Source organism: Rattus norvegicus, chromosome 7, assembly GCF_036323735.1.
Source record: "Rattus norvegicus strain BN/NHsdMcwi chromosome 7, GRCr8, whole genome shotgun sequence".
NCBI lineage: Eukaryota > Metazoa > Chordata > Mammalia > Rodentia > Muridae > Rattus > Rattus norvegicus.
Window position 1 is genome coordinate 44775121 of NC_086025.1, and position 27816 is coordinate 44802936.

Sequence of the window (27816 nt, forward strand, 5' to 3'; positions counted from 1 at the left end):
CAGGTCATTGTCCACCTCTGAAGTAGGTGCTGAGAACTGAACCCAGGGCCTATGAAAGGGTAGCAAGTGCTTTGAACCACTGAGCCACCCCTCCAGGAATTTATTAAATAAAATAAATAATGCTTGGAAATAAGAACCCACCTATTAGTCACCAATAAAAGGATAAAAATTTAAAACTGGTAATGATTATTTCATAGTTTTGAGAATAACAATTTTCAGGTACTGTATAAAAGTGTTTTCAAAGATGTTCATTCTTGGTCCTCACGATTAATAATCTACAAGGTAGGAGCTAACTGTCTGCATTTTCTAGACATATGCATGTTCAGAAGACCAAAGTCAAAAGGCCAAATCCAGGACTCAGTCTCGAGAGTTATCCAAACAGAATGAAAGGCTCAGGCTCCTGCCACTGTTTTCTACCGCCCCTTCCTAAGAAAGGGATTTATTACTCTTTCCTTTAGAAAGACACTTATTGGAATTCCGCTACAGGCAGCCTGTGACAAATACTCAAAGAGTTCTCCATTGCTGCTTTCTTTCTTCACTCTTCCTTGCACTCCTCCAACTTCCTTTTCCCCATCTTACCTTTCCTACCCCCAGATCCACTTCTCTTCTGTTTCCCTTCAGGAAAGGCGATCCTCCCAGGGACACCAACCAAACACAGCATAACGAGATACAATAAGAGTAGGACAAACCCTTACATCAAGGCTGGACAAGGACTTTCTCAAACATCTTGGGGTCTTTGCTTTATTTAAGTACTCCCCTATGTGAATCACAAGAAATCATCCCCAAAAAATACTTGATTTCAATATCTGGACAGGCAGTTACTTGTCAAATGGACTTAAATTCCTCTTTAGGGTTTTGTGGTCATTTGCAGAAAGAGAATTTTACTAAAGTATCAGCCAGAATAGAGAGGCGATAGATGGAGTTTAGAGTTAAAAATACAAGAGTGGATGTATTTTCGAAATTTAATGGTAGTCACTGTATAACCAACGACCCAGGCAAAATCAAACTTTTAGGATGGAGATCAGTTCAGGAAAGCAGGTCTGCTCAGCCTAGGCAGAGATGATTTTAGGAACTCTCCTTCCAATTAAAATAAAGTTTTAGGTTACAACCCTTAAAGGAGGCATCCTCTTCAACAATAATTAATGTCATCACTGAGATGTTTAAAGTGTACTTTAATATACACATCATTCCTTAATGTATGCATATCACATGCATAAACACCACGTAAAGGTTAGCCTCCCCCACAAGATTCAGATTACAATCACCATGTGATTAAGGAAACAACAATCTAACGGAAGGCATCTCATCTATACCTTTAATATCCATAGTTATTCGCATCTGCACCTTTGGCCCAGCACCAGCACTGTTGATAGCGTAAACCTGGAACAAAGACAGGCTTGATCACGACTTCAAGCTTCCTTGCTATGCATGTGTAGGTGAACAGGGTTATGAACAATTTTTAAAATGACCTCTCTTTTACAAACAACTTTATGCTGTCTGCTAATTATATTCTCTCAAGCCAATTTAATACCATAAAGGTTAGAGGAACATTAACGATCAAAAATTTCTTGCAATGGATGTTCTGGCACCTAGACCTGAGACGAAATGTTAACTGACCCAAAAGTCCCCATCACAAGACTAGGAAGGCTCTGCTGCTATCTAAATGCACAGGAGGGACAGAGTAGAAAACCACCAGTCCTTACACCACCTCTCCTCTACTCTAACATCTGTTACTTCTCTCTGTAGCTAACACATCTCGCCCTCCTTTAAATCCATATTCAAGATTTTCTTCTTGCTTCTTAGATGAAACCCAATTCCTCCTGCCTCCCCATTTTCCTGTATTAAATCATCCTCCTGAAAGCTGGCCTGTATGCCCTTCTTCACCCCTGCCCCAGAGTATCTGATGCATAGCCCGCATAATGCAGCATATACACATAAAACATTTCTGTTTGTGTACACAGAGGGTGATTTACACAAATGTGAATTCTTTCAATTAGCTTTGTGCTCAGGAAGCTGAAGACCCAGAGTCCTTCCCTTCACCTCATCTAGCTGAAGGAAACAAAGACCACATGAGTGGCCCAACTTCCCTTCACGTAGCAAACACAATTTGCCAAATGTAATATATTCTTTAGAATATGGACCATTTATTCATTATGTTAATAATTTGGAAATGTGTTTTGTTGAATTAAACTATAATAATGTGCAGTATATGACTGCTATATTGAATAGAGCAATCCCATGAAATGCAGTTAAAATAATGGAAAGAAAAATGTAGTGTTTTTGTAACTTTTTAAAAGGGACTATTCAAACTAGGCGATTTTTTTTTGATGATACAACTTTAAATTTAACTGTGATGATGAGTAAAAAGGAAAAAAAAGGACAGTACTTTTTAAAATAGCAAGATGCATAGAAGTTACTTGAAATGCTTTTTAAATATAAATGTTCTTGATAAACTTCAACATTCTGAGATGTATATACTGTAATATGCAAGCAGTTATTTTTTCTTTACAGGTCAGCTGTATTTGGATTATTTCTTACTTTCTATTCTTCTCAAAAGCCAAATTGATACAGTGTTTCTCACTATAACAAATTGATAAAGTATTTCTCACTACAAATACATAGTCCCCACAAAATGTTTTTCAAAAAGCTGTCAAACCTGTCTTCTACTTTTCCCTTGCAAAAGCTGAGTCACCCATTTGCAGAAACTTTCCAGATGGACACAGAAACTAGGATTTGAACTCATGTTCAAGTGCCCGTTCATCTTCTGAGAGATGATACCTCATAAATCTGGGCTGCTTGACTGGAAATGCAAGAACCTCACCCAGTAAGATACAAAACAAGAAGTATTGTTAATCATACTTTTATATCTAAATTGATAATTATGAATACTTGCTGAGTTGGGAAGCTATGCTAGGGTTTTTTGGTTTTTTGTCTGTTTGTTTGTTTTTAATAATCCCTAATGTGTGATCTAACTAAGTAGAGGATGAAATAATTTGGGTATCAGTTCATGCATGTGAACTTGCACACATTTTTGTATATGTCTTATGTCCTTTGTAAAATTAATGTTAAAAAGGATTTAGAGGAAGAAAGTGACCTAATCCTGACATTTTCTTCAAAATTAGCTTTCACAGGGTTCAATTATAGTTTTCTTTTAGGCAGCTGTAGTTCTATGCTTCATTACTCTTTTGTGTTTAACATGTAGTTTCTCTCTTCTTTATTCCTGTGTGCCCATTATTTTTTCAAGGTGCTTAGTTAATAGAACTTGCTGTATTTTAGTGGGAAATATACTGGCATGTGGCATGCGATGGGCTGTACTTTGGAGTGCTGACTTCGTAAACTGACTTAGGACCTTAGCGAACAGTTACAGGCTGTGGATGCTTACACTGATGTTGTATGTATGTCCACCCTTCAAGCCTTCTAGCATTGCAATGACGGAGGTGTCCGTCTTCTGGATAATGCTGAGGTTATGAATCTGGACAGCAGTAGGATCGTCTTCCCGGTAAACCAGTGCTTGGTACACTCGGATGTTTCCATTGGGCTGAGAAGGTGGAAGGAATGTCAATTGAAACTTTGTTACTTCATCTGGTATCTTCTGAAATGTCATATTATTAGGTGGGTCCTTGGGCACTGAAAAAATATCGTTGACAAAGATACTTTTTTAAATGCATTGTTTTATCTCAATATAAAATATTTTTCCTTTAAACTTCTGTTTTAAAAGACTAATTACACATACTATATAAGTCATATATTTTAGAAATTAGAAAAAAATGGTCAAGCATTGACTTTATTTCCCAGAAATTCCAGTGGTGTTTCAATTTATCTTTGTGCCTTGTACATGTGCTCTGTGCTTAGCACTGGGCATTGACTCTAGCCCCTCCCATCACATCTCAGTTGAACCTCCACAGAATTGCACAGAATGTGCTTCCTTGGTTTCTCAATAATTTTATATAAAAAAAATAACACAGATTCAGACGAAGTCATCAAAAGAGGATTAGAGCCCCACCTAACCTTCGTGGAGTTCCCAGTGATGACACAGCTTATGGCTTTTTTCAGTGCCAAGCCAGAGACCAGACATCGAGAACAGAGAACAGAGAATACTGTTCACAAGACAACAGGCCTTATTCTGATTTCATCGCCTTCTCATGGTTTTGTGCGTGATTTACTTTTATGGAATCGTTAGACGTATAGAAACCCGTAAACACCAACAAGGAAGAGGTAAAACCAGCACATCACTTAAAGAAGCTCCCTCCTTCTATGCCTTTGTATTTTACCACATGCCTCTCTGTAATTGCAATTGGTCCTTATCTCTGTTGTCTTGTCATTCTCAGCCTAACAAAAGTGCCACGGTTTTGAGGTTCGCTAGGATTTATGTGTATCAATACTTCACCATTTTCAAATCTCTCTCTCTCTCTCTCTCTCTCTCTCTCTCTCTCTCTCTCTCTCTCTCTCTCCCTCTCCCTCTCCCTCTCCCTCTCCCTCTCCCTCTCCCTCTCCCTCTTTCTCTCTCAGTCAGGGATCATGTAGGTGCAATGCTGAGCTTGCAGAAGGCAGATAACAGCCTGCAGGGTTTTTGTCCTGTCCTTCCAACGTGTGGGATGGAATTCTGGTCATGAGTCTTGGCAACAAATATCTACGCCCTCTGAGGAAGATCCCAAATGCAAGGTCTCCAGCCATAAGAGAAAGGATCAGCAGCCTTGTTTGCCACCAAGAAGTGTTTCCTTTTGTAGCTTAATAGGAAATATTTGACATGGAAAGACATCTGTGCTGCTTATAGTTTATTTTTTATTATCAATAAGGCTAACATTACTATCTGTGTGTATACAAACATAAGTTTTTGATTTTTTATGATCATTGTTGACAATTAATTGCTTAGCCATATGGAGAGCACATATTTCATTTTACATGAGACTGGCAAAATATTTTTCCATGTGTCTCCACTACTTAATGTTCCCACTGGCAGGTGTCAGAGCTCATTTTATATCTTTGCCACTCTTTGGTATTTACTGCTACTTTTAAAATTATTGTGCAATTCTGCTTCAGAGGATGGATGGTTACATGATATTGTGGATTTAATTTGCATTTACCTAGGGCTAATAGTCTTGAAAATTTATCATACTGTGTTTATGTGCTAACCATACCTCCTGATGGATGGGATGTCCCTTTATGTCTTTTGATGATTTTGTAATTGGACTTTTTAATTGCTGAAATGTCTAATACACTAGTTAGTTTTGTTTTGTTTTGTTTTGTTTTACCAAAATTAAAACGCGGCAGGACAGTTGCACACATGGACTCATGCTACTTGTGAGTGCATGTAAAGCCCTGTGAAAGTCCAAATCAGACCAAATTACAACGTGAAGAGGAGAGGTAGGCACAAGGCTCTACCCCATCCAAGGAGTTACTGGCAGCAGGAGCTTCTGGCATAAAAATGTCAGTTTTCTCTTAAACTGTGAGTCGTAGTAAGTTGAGTGCATCCCAACAGAAAGCCATACAGCCAAGAGTATTTGGGCAACGCACATCGTCCTTGCTAGGATGAGGGTAGACATCTGTGGTAAGAGGGAACGGCGTATACGTAAGAAGAGTTGGGGCAAGGGATGGAAATAGGACCAAAGCTCATTGTGTTCAATCCTTAAAGAACTAATTTAAAAATTTAAAAGAATTTTTTTTCTTCTAGAGGACTACTTTAGAAAAGAGGACACTCAGACAGATGGGGTTAAAGAAGTTGCCTGTGATCAGAGTATGAGCAAGAGAGCAATTGTCAAAATAAAATCATTACTCTGTACAATTAATTAATACTCTGTGCCGAGAAAATATTCCCTTATTAAAACTAAACAAACCACCCACAGAAAAGCTTGGTATGTCACTAGCGGTAACAAATTAAACAATAAAATAATAGATGAGAAAACCTCATTTGAAGATTGTAGGGTTACTGTTCTTTGCACCACATCCTCAAGGAATTTGTTCATTATTGTGATCGGAATGACAGGGGAAAGTTTTCTGTGAGGAAGACGTGAGGTGCGGCCTCATGGTGCAGACTCTAGGGCTTTGTTAACTTCAGCCTTCTTGGCAGGTGGAACCCTGGAGCACCTCTCCAGTATGGATAAATAATAGTAAAAAGACAAGCAGAAATTTGCAGCATTTTGCAAAATATCCCATGCTATGTAGTATAGAGTTCTATAGATATCATAAAGCTTAGTTTGGCTTAAACATATTTTTCCACTTGCTTTTACACATTTACATTACTTAAAGAATATTTCCTTTTATTTGTAGAATGTGTTTTTGTAAATTGAGGATCAGGCTTAAAGCTGGTTAAGGCAAGGAATTCTCTCAATATTGGCAACAGTTTCCTATCCCCAGATTACCCACAGCTTTACGTAATGAATCCTATAAACAGAGAGGGTTTTAGTTCATTTGTTTGTCTTCATATTTTTTTCTTTAAATAGTACTGTTAATTACCTCCTAGGTCATTTGTTCTCAAACTGTCTGATGCTGCTTCCTTTTAATGCAGTTCCTGATGCGGTGGTGACCCCCCACCATAAAATTATTTCATTTGTACTTCATAACTGTAATTTTGCTAGTGTTATGAGTCTTAAAGATCTGATATGCTAGATTTCTAATATGCAACCTGGGTGAGTAGGGTCACATCCCACAGGTTGAGAGCCACTGTCCTAGGGCAAGATGATGCAAATAGGATTTGACCAGCCATGTTTTGTGGTGTACATGTAAGTTTATTCACCAACCCTTTCTTCACTGTGAAGTGTGAGGAAAAAAAAGCGAAAATTGAAAGCAAAATATAAATGATCCCTTTGATAGTTGGTAGTAAAAGAGAAGCGAATGGAATCTTTGAGTGTGGGAAGAAAAGGTATCTTGAAAATTAGAGTTAACACTTTGCAGTAAATATTAGAAAACATAGCAAAAGTAAGAGATTCGCTGAAAAAATATCTTTCCCTCCTCTATATACCTTAGAGATAGCAAATAGATCATAGCAACGCACCCCTCCACTATCATTTTCCATGACATATCTGGTAGCAAAGAACATTGAGATTCTGAAGAAAGGAGGCAAGCAGGCCCAGGGGATTCTCTGCATCTGACCCCGGCTTCTCTCACAGTGCTTTGGTTTATCCAAACCGTTCATAGATTAGAGAAAATCTTCATGGAGTCTGATATCCATCAAATAATCACATAATTTGATGTGCCACTTCACTAAGAAAACAATTATATGTGAACTGGTTTTTTAGTACCAAATTACTCAATATTATTAGTCAATCTCCACAACAAGTCAGGACAGAAATAATCAAAATGAAATGTTGGATGAAATATCGTTAGCTGAAGACATTTAGGAAAATTATCTGTTAGGCCCAGTAATTCAATTTCTAAAACACAGTCGATTAGTACAAAAGAGTGCAGTTGTGATGCATTTAATTAATTTCCATATTTACAAGGACTGAATAGTCTATGCATTGCCTCAAAAGTGTTAGCCACCTTTACTTTGTCAATTGCCCTGTCATCGAATTTGTTTATCCTTTTAAAACTGTTCTATCAATGTCTCATAGCACACATCCTTTCTTGAGAAGAGTGTGAGCTTTAAGAAAGCAACAGCCGACTCTCAGTTGACTGTTAGGAATGGTGAGATACGCTCCTTACCTGATTCTAAAGTCGTAATTATCACTTCTGCACTTGACTTCCCATCTGTGTATGCCCGACTAACATTTCCTACAAAGGCTGTGATCACCACAGAATACCTTGTAAATACTTCTAAGTTGTTAATCTCTGTGGTTTTGTTTTCTTCATTTGATTTCAGGAAGGAAATATTAAAGTCATCATCATCTACCTGTGGATAAAGAAGTTAGCAATTAAGAAAGATAACAGGCCAAAGCTAAGTCATGCTGATCTGGCCAATATTTAGCATTTACTTTGAAGTCAAACTGCTCCAAAAAATCCAAAGTACTATAACAATTAATTCATTTGTAATCAGTTTAATAATTGAAAGTCAAAGAAAGTAATCAACTCATCGGGATGAACCAACCTATCAAATGAGTAAGCAAAAGTCACTTGGGCATTGACGAAACTGTTTTCTACTTCAACAGTTGATAGAAAGAAAATATAGGTTTTTCCAACATTTAAATTCCAAACTGCTCAATAAATTCCATTTGGCAACGTACTTACACTGTCTTACTTTCTACTAGGGTGATAATACTGAGTTATACTGCCTTCTTGAGAATTTATAAAGAATAGGTCTGAAGGAGTTGGACTGGAGATTTTGATATATTTTGAAATATCTCTGAAAATTATGCTCTGTAACAAAATTAAGAAGCTATTTAAGTTATATTTATGTACTTTCTAACAGTCTTAATTTGGAGAGGACAACTTCCTTTTGACATGCACACTGATATATTCTGCCCCTTTTAATTTTTCTTTTTCTAATTTTTATTTAATAGTTTTTATCTTTGAGATTATAAAATATTTATGACAGTTCTCCCTTTCCTTCCCTCCAAACCCTTCTACATACCCCTGCCCCCTCTCCAGACTCATTCTCCCTCAGTCTACTTTGTCACTAATCGTTTTTGCATGCATAGTCACTGTTCTGGTCATAATTACAGATCAAAAAGCTTCTAACCTGCCATTGGTAGGTGTAGCAGTGGTTATGGACACAACTAGCTATCAATAGAATAGTCAAAACTCGGGCGCAAATGAGTATCTTTAGGTATATTAAAAGTGGCTACAAGTTCTGTTCAAATATAGTTTGTCTTTAGTTTTCCCATCATTCTAGACATTAAACATGACTACGTTTTTAGAAGCAAATAGAAGGATAGATGGTCATTATGCAAGTGGTCATTATATAGGCATGGGAACCTATGGGATCCCTAGCATCTATATAGAAGTCAGGTAGAACAGGTCACATTTTTTATCCCAGCACTAGGGTAGGAGAACAAAAGAATGCAGATCTCGCAGTCTATCTGGCAACCACTCAGAAAACTGCAAGTGAGAGACCCTCAAAACATAAGGTGAGGAGTGACTGAAGACACCAATGTTGACCTATAACCTCCATGAGTGTGTACACATTGGCACACACACACATACACACATACACAGACACACACACACACAAAACACAAACTCTCTCTCCCATACACACACACACACACAAACACAAACACTCTCTCACACACACACATACACACAAACACAAACACACACACTCTCTCTCTCACACATACACACACACACACACACACACACACACACACACACACACACACACCATGTACACATATAACAAGATTTTTCCTGACACAAATATGAGAAAATTTATAACCCTTCAGGAAATATTAGTCACAGGCAACTGAGTATTACAGGTTTTGCTTAAGGTTAGCATTATGAAGATAATTTTTAATTTGCCCCTCCTTTGAAACACTGAAAAATGATTTTGGAGTTACTCAATTGTTTCTTTAAATTTTGGGTTGTAGGGGCTTTTAACTTAAAGTAGATGCTGCTGTGGCTAATAAATAACCGGAATTGCAGTAAAAAAAAAAAAACCTCATTCGTTGTACAGAATGAGGTAGCCCACTTCTCTAAAATGGCAGAAAAACCTCTTGGCACACACATTCTATTCATTGAGCACAATACCCTTGGTACAAAATATATGAGTACTTAATTAGTTGTCAAAACTTAAATTCCTATAAAATATGGATTTACAATTTTTCTATGTGATTAGGCTCTTATCCATGCTGAATAATAACTATATAGGGCTAATGAATAGTCGATCCCTGTAAGGGAGGATGAGGAGCCCAGTAATTACTCTCTTGGCTTCTGTTTTGTGTTGCTTGCCTGATTACTGCCAAGTGAAATTTACTAACATGAGGTAGATTTTCATAATTCAGGTGACTCCCTTAAATTCCAGAAGATGGCTGTAACAAGGAGATTACAAAATCATCCTACAACATTTTTGTCTTCTTTTCTTTAATTATAGCCAAATTCCAAAGACAATTTCTTTCATGAAGAATCATTCGTAACTATCTTTCTATAATTTGCATTAAATGCATATTCCCAGGGAATTTATCTCTTTTATCCTTTTCTGCTAATGTACTAAGATCTTCACAAATATACTCTCAAAATAAGCAAGAACTAAAGAATGTGTGGGAGAAGGCATTAAAATTTCATTTGCTCTTAACAATAGCAGGGTTTTTGAGACAGAAGTATATCCTTTAAAGAATTCATATATTTACCCATCCCACAGTCTCATCTCCCCTAGAACATATGCTATTTTATTACAAGTTACAATGCTTTCTCTTCTCTGAGCTCTACACATACATGCAGTCCTGTTAATGCAGCTGCATGGGGAAGATTGACTGCAGCTTTCCAGGTAGTACACCTTACAGTCCTACCAATCCACCATGCATGTTAGGTGAGTTTTCAATCTTAATTGTTGAAATTAAGCTGTAAATTATTTTAAATAATTTATTTGTTAATCGATAAATTATTAATTTATTAAATTAACAGACCTAAATTATTTCTCATCTGGATCATTTACTATATTTTCTTGGTCTCTCTCTCTCTCAATCTCTCTCTCCCTCTCCTTCTCCTTTGACCCATTTTTTTCTTATATTTTCCTGACCCTGACCCTGACCTAGATCGTATCCCGCATACACAATACACACTATCTCCCCAAGCAATCAGCCTGCCAGTATAAGAAAAATCTTACCATACCACCGTTTCAGTTATTCAAGTAGAACTATGAACATAAAAATGAGGGTCCAAACCATGTGTCTAGTCATGTCTCAGTACACCAAGTTCTGAGTGCCATGGCATGCGGTAGTTGTATTATTTGCTTTGAAAAAAAAAGATTACTATTCTTTGATATTTCTGTTATCTTTTCCCCTTCATGTTCTCTGAAAATTATTGAAATTTAGCTCTTTAGACCTCATCTGGGTTACTGCTTCCTGAATGCCTCTTCTTTCTCATTCGATGAGAAAAGATCCTTTTACTACATTTTAAACCAAACTTACCAGCTTTCCAATACATGTATCATCTTGGCCCCAAGAATAAATGCAACAAGCACTGGGTTAAGGATACTGTTGTTGAGAAGTTAGTAACTGCATGGTCAACAGCCTAAGCTGAAAAAGCTATCCAAGGTCTAAGAATCATGCTATAAAATTAGACACTGCGTAAATAATCAGAATCATGAACTGTGATCTAGTGTGTGATTTATACTGCCTTTCAGAGTAGGTAAGACCCGCCTTACCGATTTGACATCAATCAGGTAGAATGTTGGTCCAGTTATGACAGCAGGTTCACTCCAGCTGATATTGATACCAAAGGGTGATGTTGCGACCACGTGCACATTTTCAGGAGGACCGTCAGGAGCTACAACGATAGGAAATCAATTACTCTGCCACATTAGTACTCGATACAGCATAAAAGGAAGGACCATGAAGAATGGATAGTCACAATGAATTAATTTTGCATTCATTTGTATCATAAACATACTGAAAGTTAATCATAAGACTAGATTTTTTAAAACCTAGTTGCTATACACAAATGACTTCCACCTAAAATAATTAATTAAAATCATAATACATAATATCTAAATTTGACCTAATATTTCTAAAATAAAGCATTATCATAATTCCATCATTTGACTAAATAACTATCTCATTTAAAAGTAAGTAACTTGACAGAGCTGTTTTAAGAAGACTCTTTCAGAGACATTTGACCATTGAAAAAGGCAAAAATAAATCATAGATGGGAACTATTATAAAATGCTGGCATTGTTTAAACTATCACTCTGGGAATGCTAACTGCGTTCATTTTGTGTTTTCATCGAGGGGTAGAATGAGATACAGCTCTGCAGTCATTCTGGTCTTTCCGAGACACATGAACCTCTGTTGTAATCATGAGGCATCCTAATTTCGAAAATTTACTGCAATGAATCCTGAGGGTGTTCAGTTTGTGAAGCGACTAGGGTGAGGCGATTCCTGAGAAGCCTTTGACATGGGATGAAGGTAGCCATACTGCCGGGCCCAGAGACTCAGGCCAATTGTTCCAATTTAAATGTTTACATCCAAACTAGCAATCATTACTATCCGTGTACTGCCATTTCCACTCTGAGAAGATATAAAATGAGCGTGAGACATCATTTTCCTTAAATAATCTCTAACCTACGGAGAGTAACAAGCTGTGTGGTCCTGTTAAAATGAAGATGTGTTTGACCTTGGTTTCACTATCATGCCTATACTTGATGGCATTTTTTTTTAAGTGTAAAAAACCAGATATGTAGCAGTAGCTGTTCTAGGGGTTGGTATTATAGTGTCAATTAGCGAGACGTGAGGAAGAGCGGTGTCAATGCGAAGGTTAACTAGAAAATACAAACCATCTAGCATGAGGGAGCAAAGGTAAATTTGTAAATGTAAGTGGAGCTGGCAATTGAGGTAAAGCTTCAGAGATGGTGGACTAACGCTAGGCCTTAAGGTGAGGAAGGCTTAAACTCAGGAGGACAGAGTTAGTGAGACTTCTGTAGAGCCATAACAAAGCAGCAACGACACAAATAAGTCTATAGAAACAGAATTGGATTCCTGTATTAACGTGCTTCACTTCCTTTCTATGTGTTATGCTGCACATCTCTTCTCACTTTTCAGGGTCCTAGGGTTTCTATTGCTGTGTTGACATACACGGCCAAATTAGCTTAGGGAGGACATGATTTATTTGGCTTCCTCTTTCATATTCTTGTTTGCCATTAAAGGAAGTCAGGACAGGAACTCACACAGGGCAGAGACCTGGAGGAAGGAGCTGATGCAGAGGCCATGGAGGAGTGCTGCTTACTGGATTGCTCCAGAGAGCTTACTCAGCCTGATTTCTTATAGACCCCAGGATCTCGAGCCCAGGGATCACACCAGGCACAATGGGCTGAGCCCTTCCCACACCATCAATCATTAATTTAGAAAGTGTTGTACGGTAGTAATCTATGGAGGCATTTTCATACTTGAGGTTCCATCCTCTCAGATGGCTTCAGCCTCTGTCAAGCTGACATAAAAGATCTAGAATGCTTGGCCTCTACACCGAAGAACTTGTGTTCATTGTTTTAAATATCAGGATAGCACAACTGAGGGGAGGAGCATTTGTTCAGCACTTAGGGAAGAAAACTCAGGTCAGCGAGGAAGAAGTAGATGCTTTGTATGAATTAACTCAAGCCACTATCAATAGACAAAAATACTGACTGGTGCCATGATATTAAATTTCCCAGGCTCTGGGAAAATGATTTTAATATTTAGGTAATTCCTTATACATTGAGATGCCATCAGTAAGGCTAGAGTATAAGCGATAATAGACTCCAAAGAGACCCAGGTTCTACTTCAACAGCAGATAGGTATATATGGCGCTGCTGTGTTTTGAGTGTGCTCCTCTAAAATTTAGGTTTTGAAACATCACCAAGTTATGGTATTAAGAAGTATGGCCTTTAAGAGATGATGTGAGGTCATGAGAGCTCCTAACACCATGAGTAAGTTTAAGGATCACATACAAGAAGTTTCACAGAGCATCAGAAAATGGAGGTGTTAAAGGAAGAGCAGTATTCATGAAATTAAATAGCAGAAATATTCCCCAAAGAGAAACTTTGAGACCTAGTTGAGCGCTTGACTCTACACTAAAGAACTTGAGTTCATTGTTTTAAATATCAGGATGGTTAATTTTGTCTTCTGCCTTCCACCTTGTAAAGATGTAACATTCCTCCCAACCTCCCCCCCCCAGGGTGTGCAGCTCTCACCAGATGACCATATATTTAGGTATTGTTATTTTTCACTTTTCATCCTCTAGAATTATTAGGAGTGAATAAAAATGCATTCTTTAGTTATTTATTGTAGGCATAATAGAAGGACTATGGTAGAATTTAGGTGGAAAATTTAGTCCGTGAAAAACATTGAAGCACTTTAACAATAGCACTAAAATGCAAAATAAGCCTTGAGTATTCATGGAAAGTGAATGAGGAAACGTGGGCCTGAAGACTCGGAGACTTCAAGGGCACTACTAGAATCTTTTGAGAACCTTCTGGGCAAAAAATCCAAACATCATAGATTGTTATCACAAAGTAGAAGAGGTCACCATAGATTATGGCTCCTGATACCTACTTCATACTTGACGTGTTATGTCCTTCCATTCTATCAAACAGAAGGGCAAGCTAAATGAATTCTCTGAGGTCTCTTACAGGGACCTTAATCCAGCTCACAGAGGGAGGAGCCTTCAAGTCCTACTTACCCCATCAAACAATTAGATCAAAGAAGTAAAACCAATCTCTACAAGCGAGCTGATTCGTCTCTATGAAACGCCCAAGCTCAGAGCTGGTGAGAGACACTTTGGGACAGATACCCCAACAGACAAGTTCTTCCCTTACTATTGCCCTGACATCACAAGCAACCATTGCAAATTTTTCTTTCTTTCTTTCTTTTTTTTTTTTTTTTGGTTCTTTTTTTCGGAGCTGGGGACCGAACCCAGGGCCTTGCGCAAATTTTTCTAACTTAAGGTTGGTGATTTGGGGTTTCTTTCTGTACTGATGTCAGTTTGGTTTTGGAAAGATTTTCAAGAGAATACATCCACATCTTCTTGGTTTCCAGGATGCATTTTTAAGTTTCAGCTAAGGGCAGATCCAGAACCCGCTCCAAGAAAGACCAGGACTCACCAGTACATCTGTAAACCAGCTCAGAAGAGAGCAAAATGCCTTGCTTTGACTTTTTATCTCTTACTGTAAAATGTCAACCCTGCAACCATTCCTTTAATGAAAGCAATCAAAGCACTCACCAGGGAGTGGCAGTGACCCCAAGCAGAGCGGAGAGAAACATGACATTCAGAAATCACTCATGACACATCTGCCCACCCATGCAACTAAATATTTTATGTGCTGTACACTGATCAAACATATTTTTAAAGCAATCTATCCAGCCCCTTGGAGATCTGTGCTAAAATGTCATTTCTTAAACTCTCTAAAGTTGTTCTTCCATATGATTTTCCTTTAAGGTATAATCACTATTATAAATCAAAATTATAAATAATCACTCTAAACTACATTTGCTTTTTCAGTAAGCTGAATGATAAAATTGCCAGTTTTACACAAAAGTAACCCGTGCCGACTGCTTCTGTGAAAAATTTTATATTTCATCAACTCGAGTTATAAAAGATTAGAATTTCTAAATTAAAACCATAAAATGAAATGAAATATATATATATATTTGCAAATTTGCAAATACATGAGTACAGTGTTTGTATATAACAATGTGTATTCTGCTGAAGAAATGCAAAAGTAATTATTTAATTCATAGGAAATTTAAAACAAATGTATAAAACTTCAAAGATCATCCTTTATATCAAGTAGTTAAGTACTTTATCATCTTTCAAATTATATAAGCGCTCAGATATCTCAAAGGCTTTTAGATAACTTTCTTGTAGAATTTATCAAAATGTGAAAAATACCTAATAAAGTATACCAACATTATCTCCTTCTTCCACTGCAATGTCTGATAAACTATTACTGTAGTCACATTAAAAAAAACCCACAAAATTTAGGAATGCTAAGCACTAAAATAAAAGAAGCCAAGAGTGGTAATGCTATGAAGAGCTCAAAGGATACCAGTTTGAAAGATCAGTAAGTTATAAGCGTCCTTGGGAGACGTTGTTTGTCTCCCTGTAAACTGTCACATTCTGATTTAGGATTGTTTGTGAAATGAATCTAGTCACTAATGGGCCAAGATATCACTATAGCCTGTGTCTTATAAATCACAGCAATTTTCTCAGTAGGCATGATCTATCCTTATTCTCATCCCCCATAATCCAATCATTTCCTCTCACAAGCCTTTTCCCCCTGGTTTTCACAATAATGCATTTTCTGTAACTAACAACCATCATTTCCTGATTGTCATGCTTCTATCCTTGCACAGGAATGCGGGTCTTATGTGGGTCAGGGTCATCTTTCCCATCCATCTGTGTCTCCATGCCAAGTGTGGTAGCTAAAAGGTGAGTCTGGATAGACCATCATTTTGCCTAGTCCATATAAGAGTCTGACTTCCCCCAAGACTGAACCGCACTAAGAACCAATACGCGTTGCGGTGTTTGATAGCACACTATCTGTGTGTCTCCCTCGAAGACTTGCGCAGTGTGTTGATCTCAACTAATGCTGAAACCATTAGAGTAAGTGCTCAATTGTTTTAAGTGTGCCACTCTATGCGTGAATTCCCTTAAAAGCATAGGTATTAAATAAAAATAAGATGTGACAGCAGCTCACAAGGTAGAAAATCTGGGACTCTAATGCAATATAATTTAAATGTTCTATATGTCTATTTTCATTCAAGTTTAGCTTAAACTTTGTTTAAAAACACCTCCTCGGCAGTTTGTGCTGGTTCAGGATCTGACGTGCTGGGTCATCGGATTCTTAACAAACACCCTCACTGACTGATGAGATCGATAGCTTGTCTGTTGTAAAGACACTAACTAACTCTAGCATTGTGACCCGGAAGAATTAGCTTCAGGTATTTCTAAAGCAGTGGTCTTGATCCCACAGGGGTCACGTGTCAGATGTCCTACGCACCAGTTATTTATATTACAATTCATAACAGCAGCCAAATTATAGTTATAAGGTAACAATAAAATAAGTTTATGGTTAGGAGCCACAGCATAAGGAATTGTTTTAAAGGGACTCGGCATTAGGGAGGTTGAGAACTGCTGCTCTAGAGACTAGAGGAAATCTAGCTGGCTGTGTAGAGTCTTTGCATCTTGAAAGATCTGAGGTGTCAACAGAAACACATCATTATGTTCGCAATGCAATGCACGGTAAGAACATCTTGCTACCTGCCTCTTTCCAGTGGTCCCATGTGTATGATAACTCATTGCCTTCCCACAGAGCCTAGAATTTCCTTGCTCAGAACAGGATAAGACTGTTAGTATAGACAATATTCCATACCATTTTACGGACCTTAATTTTTGCTGTATAGTTATTCACAATAACCATGAAGAGCAGGTACTGTGAACCTAAGGATTTGTCAAATTACACCATCTAGTAAGTGCAGTGGGTATGACTCATGGATGCTCACACTATTGGACTTTATCATATAATTATCTCATTTAATTTTTAAAGGGGATATTATCTGTCATCATTGCAGACCAGTTTGCAAAAGAAATGAAATGACAGAAATGCAAAATACAAACCGATCACCTTCTAATGTTAACTTTGCCAGATGAATGAAAATATTCCAGTATTCTACTAGTGATTTAGAACAATACATCTTTTTCTAGAATTATATCATATTTACCAAATTACTTTGCAAAATACTGGCTCTAGCATGGCAGTATCTATACCCCCAATAACAGTCCTAAAAGAAACAACCACTGACGCCATACTTCAAACTAAATGAACTGAACCCCGGGGAAGGGAACCATTAATTAATGTGCACCCAGGACAGTTATTTGTTGTAAAATATTTAATAAGCATTGCTTTCTAATGTCAACATACCTCTGGCAATATAGTAACAATGATAGAAATGGGGCTTGGCTAGCTGCTTCCCACTGTCGTGAAGGCTGAGGTGGTAGTTGTGTAGGAGTTTGGAAGCCAGTGATGCATCTAGGGATTTGTGCCTCTGAGCACAGTCACTCTGGAGAAAGAGTGGTCTGCACTACACTCTGTCTTAGCTGTGGATAAACTATGAAGTAATCTTACTGGTAATTACTCTCTCCAGTCTCAACGTTCCACGAAAGCATGAGGAAATGTACCTGCTTTCATTCTGTCTTGGAAGGAGACGTACTCAAGCCGGACCATAAGCAGAATAGAACATGAGCACTAAAATAAACACGGCACTTTTGATCTGTTGTTCATTTGTTCACGGGCATAATTTAGGTAATATAATCATCTGGGTATCATTAAAAACATTCAAAACAAGGGATTAAAACAATTCCATGGTATAATTTGAGGCAACGTGTGTTAAGAAAAGCCCCATCCATCCATTTTTGATTGGAGATACCTGGATTATTTGTTTAAAACGTGGATAAATACACTCAGATCTTTCTTAGACCAAGTAGTTAGGACTGATACTGTCACACGGTAACATTTCTTATAATTTCATGTCACTTTTATTTTTAATGTTGCAGAGAAAAGAAGTTTGTTGCTCATATATATATTAGATTTTTAAAAAATTTTTATTTTTTAAATATTTATTTTCAGCTTTATAATCTGTAAAGATCTTTTTTCTGATGGTATGTTATTTACTAGATTAATTTTATAACCTTGCTGTTATGTCTTTTCAATTATTATTTTGGCAGATGCTCTTCGTAATAATATTTAGCTTTATTACACTCTTGATAATTTCTACACTGCTACTGTGCTGCCTTTCTCCCCCACTCCCTTCCCTGTGTATTTCAGGCTTCTTCGGAAATCAATATGGAGACTAGACTGATGTCAAACTCATTATCTCCTGCTTTCACTTCTCAAGTGCTAAAACTCATGGGTACGAGCCATTATTTGTCTGTTGCTACGTTTATTTCACCCAGAAGGTTTTCCCAGTCCCATAAAGATCTAAGGCCACAGACTCAATGCTACAGATGAACAGAGTACATGAATGTACAGGCCTGCAGTCTTTACGGCTGTGTCCGTCCATTACATGACCATACCTTAAGGTTCCTGTTGCTATCGTTGCTCTGAGCATTGGAACCTATAGCTTTTATTTCAGTTACCCAGCTATCCTGAGAAAAGTAATTATCACCCAGCTGTAAACCCTGCGACCTACAACACAGACTGGCCCTTAAGATATACTGATGTAACAATTGCTCAACTGTTACGGAAGTAACCAATCATGTTTTCATGTTATTTAAGGCCCAGTCCATAAAATGGAAGCCATGTAGGGTACTGCTAAAGTAGAGCCTGAGATTAGATAGGTCAGGGGTGCTAAAGGAAAATCACCATTATTCAGCTAAAGGATCACAGCAATAAAATGACTCTTAGCAGCATAATGCTATATCCATAGAGCAGGGCATCACTCAACTCTCACCCGGAGAAGCTTCTTGTGGTAGACAGGAGTTAGCAGAGACCTACATGTGGACACTGTGCAGAGAATGTGAGACTTTGGAGGACTCAATCCTAAATGAGATCACACCCTTTACCTCAAAGCTCATAAGAGCCCAAAAGATTTTAAGAGTCAGAGGTGGATGCCACCAAGAAAACTGTTCTATCCAGACACAACAGGGCTGGTGCACATGTGAACTCAGTCTGAGAAAATGCATGAGACCTGAACCAGTTCAAACCACAAAAAAGTTCCAGCAAGGAGAAGGGGAAGTTTATTCGAAGTTCAACCCCGAATCAAGAAGCTATTTGCAGTTTATATCTGCTAGAAGGAAAATCAGTTTTTCCTTTTTTTTTTTTTTTTGGTTCTTTTTTTTCGGAGCTGGGGACCGAACCCAGGGCCTTGCGCTTCCTAGGTAAGCGCTCTACCACTGAGCTAAATCCCCAGCCCCAAATCAGTTTTTTCTAAGGGAGTCTTACTGGTATTCCAGGTCATGCTCTATTCCCTAAAGTACTCAGCCAACACAAAACAGACTCCATGTGCTTTTTGTTTTTCTAGCATTTGTTTGTTTTAAATTAAATATATTTTGTTTTGGTTTTGCTTGCTTGCTTGTTTTGATTTTTATTCTTTGGGTTTTTTTTTCAGAGAGAGTGGGAAAGACAGAGAAAGAGACAGGTGTGGGGAGAGAGAGAGAGACAGACAGACAGACAGAGACATACAGAGAGACAGAGAAACATGAAACTGGAGGCATAAAACATAAATGGTACTCTAATTACTGAAAGATAGGTTTTACATATAGGCAAACAAAAACATCAAAAAGATTTTGGCCTAGAAGTGGTGTGGTTAAAATTAGAAAACAGGCCAGGCATTTAATTGTCTTTTGTATTGATCTAGAAGATGAATATGAAGACTGTCCTTAGAGACTTCACTAAAGAAATTTAAATTAAAAAGACAAGAAAACTTTAAACAGGAAAGCCAGTAATGACTCACGGAGACTGAAAAAAAGCCAAAAATATAAATTGAGAATGATTCCTAGGCTGCTATGAGCAACAAGCAGAAAATCAGTGGTTTAATGTGTTGAACCAGGAAACAAAAAGGAGGGAATGGTTAGCAGTGGGGCTTTGTGTCTCCATTTGTGTTGCTTTCTCATTGCTTGCAGGTACATTCTGCAACTTAAATTCAGAAGAGTAAATACATGGCAATCCATTAACAATTTTCTCTCCACCACATTAAGGTGTGCTTTGTCTTCTTGTCTTCTTTTGAGTTTGTAAAGTTACATTCCTTAGAACCTTCTTTGATGAGGCATGTTTTGTTGAATTTTTTTAACCTCACAGATGTTTGGGTAGTTAAAATTCCTCATGAGTATGGTATCCTGTGGTTTTCACAACCTAAGCTCTACCCCAGGAATTTTCCGTCCTTGCAGTCTCTCTGTCCTGGTGGTCTATAGGAGATGCACATTATGCGATTCCTGTTTCAATCCATACTAATTTCACACCCACACTTCTTTAACGTTGAGTATTCCCTTAATAATATGAATGCCTATTGAAGAGCACAAAGATTTCACAGACCTTTATGTGATACTCTCCCATCCCACAACTCAAATTTAGGATATGGATAATTGGGAGGCGGGGGAAGGATGGATAGAATAATCTGCAAGTTAATGTTTTAAGTTAAACATCTCTGCCTTGTAATTGTGTGCTTTGGGCCTCGGTATATACGTGGAATGAAATGGAGAAGTTGTTACTGCAGTGATAGTTTAAGGAGAAAACATGTTTGCTTCCAATATGGAGATCTGAGGACAAGGGAGAAAGAAGTGTTAGTTTGAATTGGCTGGGTATCATTTCCTTGGTTCACTCTGGTTTCGATTTGTAGATTCACATTCAGAGAATAAGACAGTTTAGCTCCCAGCTTGCGTTCTAACTCAGCTCCAGAAAGCTTCTGTCCTGCTCTTCTTCATAAGCCCAGAGAGATTCAATACTAACTTGTGATGACTGGTCGACATTTTTGTTATTCAAATTCTGAACAATTTAATTTCAGACTACCCACCAAGCGCTCACTCTTCCTTAAGACCTCCAAGTATTAATGAGATGTTGGATCAATAAGTGCTTAGGCAAGAGTTAGAACAAAACATATTCATCTGAAACATTGATTTTTATATTGTTATTTGGGGTTTCTTTTCCTTGAATTTAGGTCATAAGTTATATCATGAAAGAGCATACCATTTTCTAATTGGAGATAATATAAAACATTAATTATTTTTATCCAGATTATCTGTTTTTTTATAAAATGTTTGTTTTTGACACACAGAAATCTAAGCATTGTTTAAGTACTGCTGCAAAAGAGATTTTTGTTTGACCATTCCAACTTGTTTGTTTCTGGATTTCTGAGTCTCAATATGAAGCCCTGCTTGTCCTGGAGTTCATTGTGTGGATAGGCTGGTCTCAGACTCAGGACATCCACCTGCCTTTGCTTCCCATGTGCTGGGATTAAAGGTTTGTACCACTATGTCTACCTCAAATTCCTTTTTGTTTTAACTGTTATTTCACTGCACAAAATTTTATCCACTACTTAAAATATAACTATTCTTTAAGATTTTTATCAGATTGCTCTAATGTTTTGTATTTTTAATGTTATTTCATGTATACATGACACATGTAGCAAAGTTATATGTGTGTTAAATACCTAATGCATGTAGTGTGTATTTTTTCTATGTTATATAGGATACATATGTTACATACATGTAATATATACATATATATGATGTGCATATATATATATATATACACAGAGAGGGGGGGCTGTAAATACCCACACTTTTTCTTGACTAACTCAAACTGAAGGTAATATTTTTGCATGTGTTTCTGCAAACTTAATATGGTGATAAATCCTTAACAGGTAGGAAGTGACTGTAAATGGGGTACGGAATAATACCACTCAACTAGAAACTCTTGAGCAGAAGGAATGTTAAGAATCCAACTTCCTAGTTTTGTCTGCCACATTCTGAATGGACGTGATATGTTTTCTATTCTAATTACACCAATTCTACAGATTCAGCACATTCAGGACGTGTACTTCCTGATACTGTGAGCAGGCAGAATCAGGCATTTCATGATAAGCAAGCTACTCACAGGATGCAGGATGCACCCTTCGCAGCAGAGGACAGTCAGAAACAGGCATATTCTAACCCAAAGTTATAAACGACCAGGCACGATATGAAGTGTTTGGGCTCTACAACCAAATGACCTGCATTAAGTTGAACCTTGCTGTTTTAACCAAACATCAGAGGACCTAATATTTGGGCCAGAGGTAACTTAGCTGCTTTAAATAATACTCTCTTTATTACACTGTACACCGTAGCTGTCTTCAGACACCAGAAGAGGGCAACGGTTGTGAGCCACCGTGTGGTTGCTGGGATTTGAACTCAGGACCTCTGGAAGAGCAGTCAGTGCTCTTAGCCACTGAGCCATCCTTCCAGCCCATAATACTCTCTTTAAATAATATTCTCTGCTAATTTCCCACTATTCCTACCATTCATTTATCTTGTATTAGTCAACTTCAATCACTGTATAACTTTTTCCAAGAACATACAGTTTCTGGTGTGGAATGATGTCATTACGCAGGCGAAGGCAGGTAGAAGATAGAACGAGGCCTGTCATTGGACGAGAGGGAAGAATGGGTGGGAGAAAAGTTTGAAGGAAGAGGAGGAGACTGGAACGGGAAGGGGAGGAAGCCGCGGAGAGAACATGGAAGCTGATGTTAAGATTCCTCTCTGCATATTTACAGGTTGTTAAGAATATTCTTAAGGGATGGATGTATACAGGGTTTTGTATATTTAGGTGGGAAATTATATCTTATCAATTAGATCAGAAGTTATTGTGTCGTGTGTTCTTTATATGGCGATTTAAGTTTAAGAGAGTTTGTGGTGGTGGAGACACTGGGCCGCTATGGAATTGAGATGTATATTTCTGACATGGTGGCAGCCTGCCTTGGGAACTGGGTGGGTAGAGAGATTGTTGCCAGGCTCAGAGAGAGGCCATCAGTAGTGTGATATGGGACGGAGCAAAGTGGATGAGAGGCTTTGCTGACCGAGATGAAGATATCTATCAGATGTCTTTGGGCACTGCGGTGCGGAATCTAGTGCAGGCAAAAGACAGCTTTTTTAATATAATTTTACAGCAACATTCTGGGTCTTTAAAGTTGATTATTTTTTTGAGTTGAACGTTCCACTTTCTGTCAAAATGTAATTTGTGATTTTTACCTACCGCTAACAGCCAAAGCACCTTACATCCATAGCTTCACCAATGTTTTTGTAACTATGTGTCAATTTCATTATGCTTTTAGTTTTATGGTGAGAGATCAGAGTCCTGAGAAGAAAATCTACTACTGCCATTTTTTAAAAACCAATAGAATTTCTAACAGTATTCTGAATATTTCCCCTTATATCAATAATTAGCTGTACTTTCCCCCTCAGCCAAGATGTTTCTTTTTGCATCAGATGGATATTATCATAGGAGCCACAACTGGCCAAAATGCAAAGAACAGGTAATCAACCTCACTTAGTTTAATTTATAATTCAATCCTATACCTAAGGTTCAGGGAACACCACAGAAGAACATTTCAAAAGATTGTAAGAACCAGAGGACTGGGATTCTTCTATGAGATAGAGTTTTGTAGACATGATAGGAAAGCTGTACTATAAAATCTCTTTTGGTTTCCTAAGCAAGACTTCTATAGACAACCAGTTGGTATGCCAATGGATATTTCTTAAGGCGTCAGCTCTGTATGAAGAGCTATAAGCAATTAATGACTGCGCAAAGAGAAAGAGAATCAGTTTTCTCCAGAGATGTTTTTGATCGAATATCTAATCCCAAGTGATCATCCCTGAACATATATACGTAAGAACAACATCTGTGTGTGTGTGTGTGTGTGTGTGTGTGTGTGTGTGTGTGTGTGTGTGTGGTATGTCTGTAACAATAATTATGGAAAGAATGGTCATGAATTTGAATGGCAGTCTAACAGGATCCTGGAGGAGTTGGAGAGAGAAGAAAGTAGAAATGATGTAAACAGAGTGCTTGTATATGAAATTCTCAAAAAAATAATTAAAAAGAATAACAATTTGTTCTCAAATTATAGCATTTAAAGTAAGTATTATTATTGACTAATCATTAACTGGATGTAATTTGTTGCCATATTTCTTAGTGTGTGTGTGTGTGTGTGTGTGTGTGTGTGTGTGTGTGTGTGTGTGTGTTTTAGCACTGGCATATTATTACCTGCATTGGAAAACAATTCCTTTTCCTTATAGTTTAGTTGGGAAATCCCTATAGAGTGTCTACTGTTGTCAGAAATCATCCCAGATATATAAAGACATATTAACAATCAACAAATGATAGTTTTAAAATAACTAGCTAATTTTTATTCACTGTAATATGGTGCTATAAAAAACTTCATGGCTACTTTTAATTGAGTTGTCATAAATAATTCTATGGACAAATCATTAAGAAGAAGGCTATATGAGTATTTCTTTCTGTTCATGGTAAGAAAGGCAAAGCACAACATTTCATCCTAAAAGAACAGGGACTTTTAGCAATAAAAATACTGTACCGTGAATGGCAGGAAAAGGTAAGGAGGAGTGGTTACAAGTCACCTATGTTAAAATTAAATAGTCCCATAGCACAGGCCAGTCAAGTTAGTACACTTAGTTGAAACTAATTAGGGACAGTTGTAAGGAAAAAAGGATGCTGTCTGGATTCTAACTTTCTGTTAGCAAATCAATAATAGCAAATGGCAAGGTAGAAAAGAAGACTATGGGGAGATTTTGTGTTTAGATTATTCTTACTTGGAGAGGTTTATCAGACATGCCAGCCTAATGGAATCAATCATATAAATATACTCATCTGCAGAACCTGGGAGCTTTGGGGACTATAAATAGAGATTTGAGGATAATCAATGTGGAAGTTAAAGCCATAAGACAGAAGAAGGCAAAGCTAAGATCTCCTGGGAGCTATGAAATATTAAAGAAAAAGACAAGTAGGAATCTCTGAGTGTTACAACATTTAGAATTAATAAAGCAGCATAAAAAATAAGCAAGAGAGTCTAAAAAAGGACTGACAAGAAGGTCGGGAAAAATAGAAAACCTAAAGTGGAAAATCTTCCGGAAACAAAAGCCAAAGTACTAAGGAAAAGGACTTGGATAAGCAATGTGCTGAGAGCCAAGTTTGGAATTCTACGTCAAGTGTAGAATTACACTAAACAACATTTGTTAATCGCTATGACAAAAAATGACGCCAGACACTCCAGGGAACTGTAACAAGAGATACGTTCAGGCGATCAGACAAAGACTCTAGATAAAAGTCTATTCTATTATCTATAAAGGCCCACAACAGATCACTAAAAATCCTCTGTGTGTGTGTGTGTGTGTGTGTGTGTGTGTGTGTGTGTGTGTGTGTGTGTGTGTGTGTTTCTGTCTGTCTGCCTGCTAATAGCAAAATTCTTTTAGGAAGATCTATTTTAATTTGAAAGGCATCTCTGAATAAGAGCCTTGATCAGGAAAGGAAGATAACACTATAAATTCTGTATTTAAAGGGTGTTGTGTCTTTTTTTTTATTAACTTGAGTATTTCTTATTTACATTTCGAGTGTTATTCCCTTTCCCGGTTTATGGGCCACCATCCCCCTAACCACTCCCTCTCCCCTTCTTTATGAATGTTCCCCTCCCCATCCTCCCCCCATTGCCGCCCTCCCCCCAACAATCATGTTCACTGGGGGTTCAGTCTTAGCAGGACCCAAGGCTTCCCCTTACACTGGTGATCTTACTAGGATATTCAATGCTACCTATGAGGTCAGAGTCCAGGGTCAGTCCATGTATAGTCTTTAGGTAGTGGCTTAGTCCCTAGAAGCTCTGGTTGCTTGGCATTGTTGTTCATATGGGGTCTCGAGCCCCTTCAAGCTTTCCAGTTCTTTCTCTGATTCCTTCAACGGGGGTCCTGTTCTCAGTTCAAGGGTGTTGTGTCTTAATATAAGATGTCCCTGACAGGTTCATGTTTGAATATTTCATCTCAGCCGCTGCCACTACTTAGGAAGGTTGTGGATCCTTTGGGAGAAGGAAGCTTTCTAGGGGAAGTACATCACTGGAAGGCCAGTCTTAAGGTTTTATGGCCTGGCCTACGTCCAGTTCTTGCTCTGCTTCATGACTATGAATACAGTGTGTCCAGTTATTGGCATGCTCTGGCCACCATGCCTTCCACCTGATATTGGCTATATCTCTGTGAAACCATAAGCAAAAATAAGTCCCTTCTTCCTCAAGTTGCTTTGATGAGGAATTTTATTGCTGGATATAAAGTAATTCAGACAGAGGGCGTATTACATTGAGCAGTATAAGCATGGGAGCCTGTGTTACTTTAACATGCTGGGACTAGGGCAAAGATGGCTTTTCAGAGAATATCTCTGTAAACCCGGCATTCAGAATGTGACTCATAAATCATTTACATTTCATGGAAATCTGCAAATTTCTATGAAAACAGGATTCAGGATAAATAATAAAAATTTATTTACTTAAGTATGGCCAGGTATTTTAAAATACGAAATTTAAGTTCATGAGCAATCTCCATGAATACCAATGATTAGAAAAACAGCATTTTAAGAATGTTTCCCTGAATACAAAAGTCCTGAACTATAAATGTTATTGAGAGATTATGCTTCTTTGTATTCTTATATTTTCTTTTCCATATATTAAGTTGGGTATTAGACACATCATATTTATTTTCCCCAGAAACCCAGATCCATTAAGGTCATCACGAATACAGTGTGCATGTTAGGTATGTTTGTGTGGGTCTGAACTCAGTAAAAAATTTTGAAAATTCTACTTAAAAGCAATAAACCAATATCTGTGAAGTGAATGTGTACAGCATCAATTGAGGGCAGTATACATCAATCAATATGGCTGCCCTCAAGAGAGTGTTCCCATAATTCTTTGTTGTTATAGAAGACTCTAAGATGTTGACACAGTTCTTGTAGTTAAAAAAAATCCCGGGGTTGGGGACTTAGTTCAGTGGTAGAGCGCTTGCCTAGGAAGCGCAAGGCCCTGGGTTCGGTCCCCAGCTCCGAAAAAAAGAACCAAAAAAAAAAAAAAAATCCCTAGCAATCACTGAAGTTTAAATTTCCATCCATTTCTCTTTAAATCAAAAATAATTGTGTTATTGCATAAGTTCATTTGCATACTAACTTATTTTTACCTTTAGCGAGTTTTGTATACAGTGGAATAAACAGAAATCACTGACATTGGAGCTAGCATAACAGAAAGCAATATGAAGAGATGACAGGACAATACTCACGGCCGGGCAGCGTTTGTGTAGAAATCCATTCCGAGGCATTACTGTACCCAACATTGGTGCTAGCAGCCACTTGGAATCTATACCATCGAAACTTCTTTAACCCATGCACTGTTTCTTCTGTTTGGTTTGCTTCATAGAGGTATTGATCTTTCTGATGTTCAATACATTCTTCAGGTTCCCATTCTCTGCACTTCTGAGGACGAAGTTGAGTAGTTATCTTGTAATTTTGGAAGTATCCAAAGATAGTATCAGGTTTTGTCCATGTTAGTGTTGCACTAGTTGACTGGACATTAGAAAACGCTACATTTGTGGGAGCACTGGGAACTAAAAGTAAAGGGAAAAATTACAAACATTACAATGCAACCCATGGAGCTCAGTCACATGATCGCAGCACTGAGGTCATTGTCTTCACAGTTAATAGGCGAATTTCATGTTGATTCTTTGGGGGTCACTATTTCAAAA

General features: G+C 37.7%; 1 protein-coding gene and 1 long non-coding RNA gene across 6 annotated transcripts in view; one reads left to right on the top strand and one right to left on the bottom strand.

The window, feature by feature from the left end:
* Positions 1-27816, top strand: part of LOC120093580 (uncharacterized) — a 201325-nt gene that overhangs the window by 73406 nt on the left and 100103 nt on the right. For 3 of the 5 annotated variants that reach the window (XR_005486917.2, XR_005486915.2, XR_005486918.2), the window contains 4 exons: positions 2684-2824; positions 3414-3612; positions 4054-4215; positions 4510-27392. The exons of the other annotated variants lie outside the window; for them this stretch is intronic. This is a non-coding gene — a long non-coding RNA (uncharacterized LOC120093580). Of the gene's footprint in view, positions 1-2683; positions 2825-3413; positions 3613-4053; positions 4216-4509; positions 27393-27816 lie in introns of those variants that run through there. 5 annotated transcript variants of the gene reach the window in all.
* The window catches only part of Ptprq (protein tyrosine phosphatase, receptor type, Q), a 182376-nt gene that overhangs the window by 54205 nt on the left and 100355 nt on the right, over positions 1-27816 (bottom strand). The window contains exons 26-30 of the mRNA NM_022925.2: positions 27355-27678; positions 11240-11361; positions 7642-7828; positions 3383-3627; positions 1314-1380 (exon numbers count right to left, since the gene is read on the bottom strand). Of these exons, the coding sequence (NP_075214.2) occupies positions 1314-1380; positions 3383-3627; positions 7642-7828; positions 11240-11361; positions 27355-27678 (945 nt within the window). The remainder of the gene's footprint in view (positions 1-1313; positions 1381-3382; positions 3628-7641; positions 7829-11239; positions 11362-27354; positions 27679-27816) is intronic.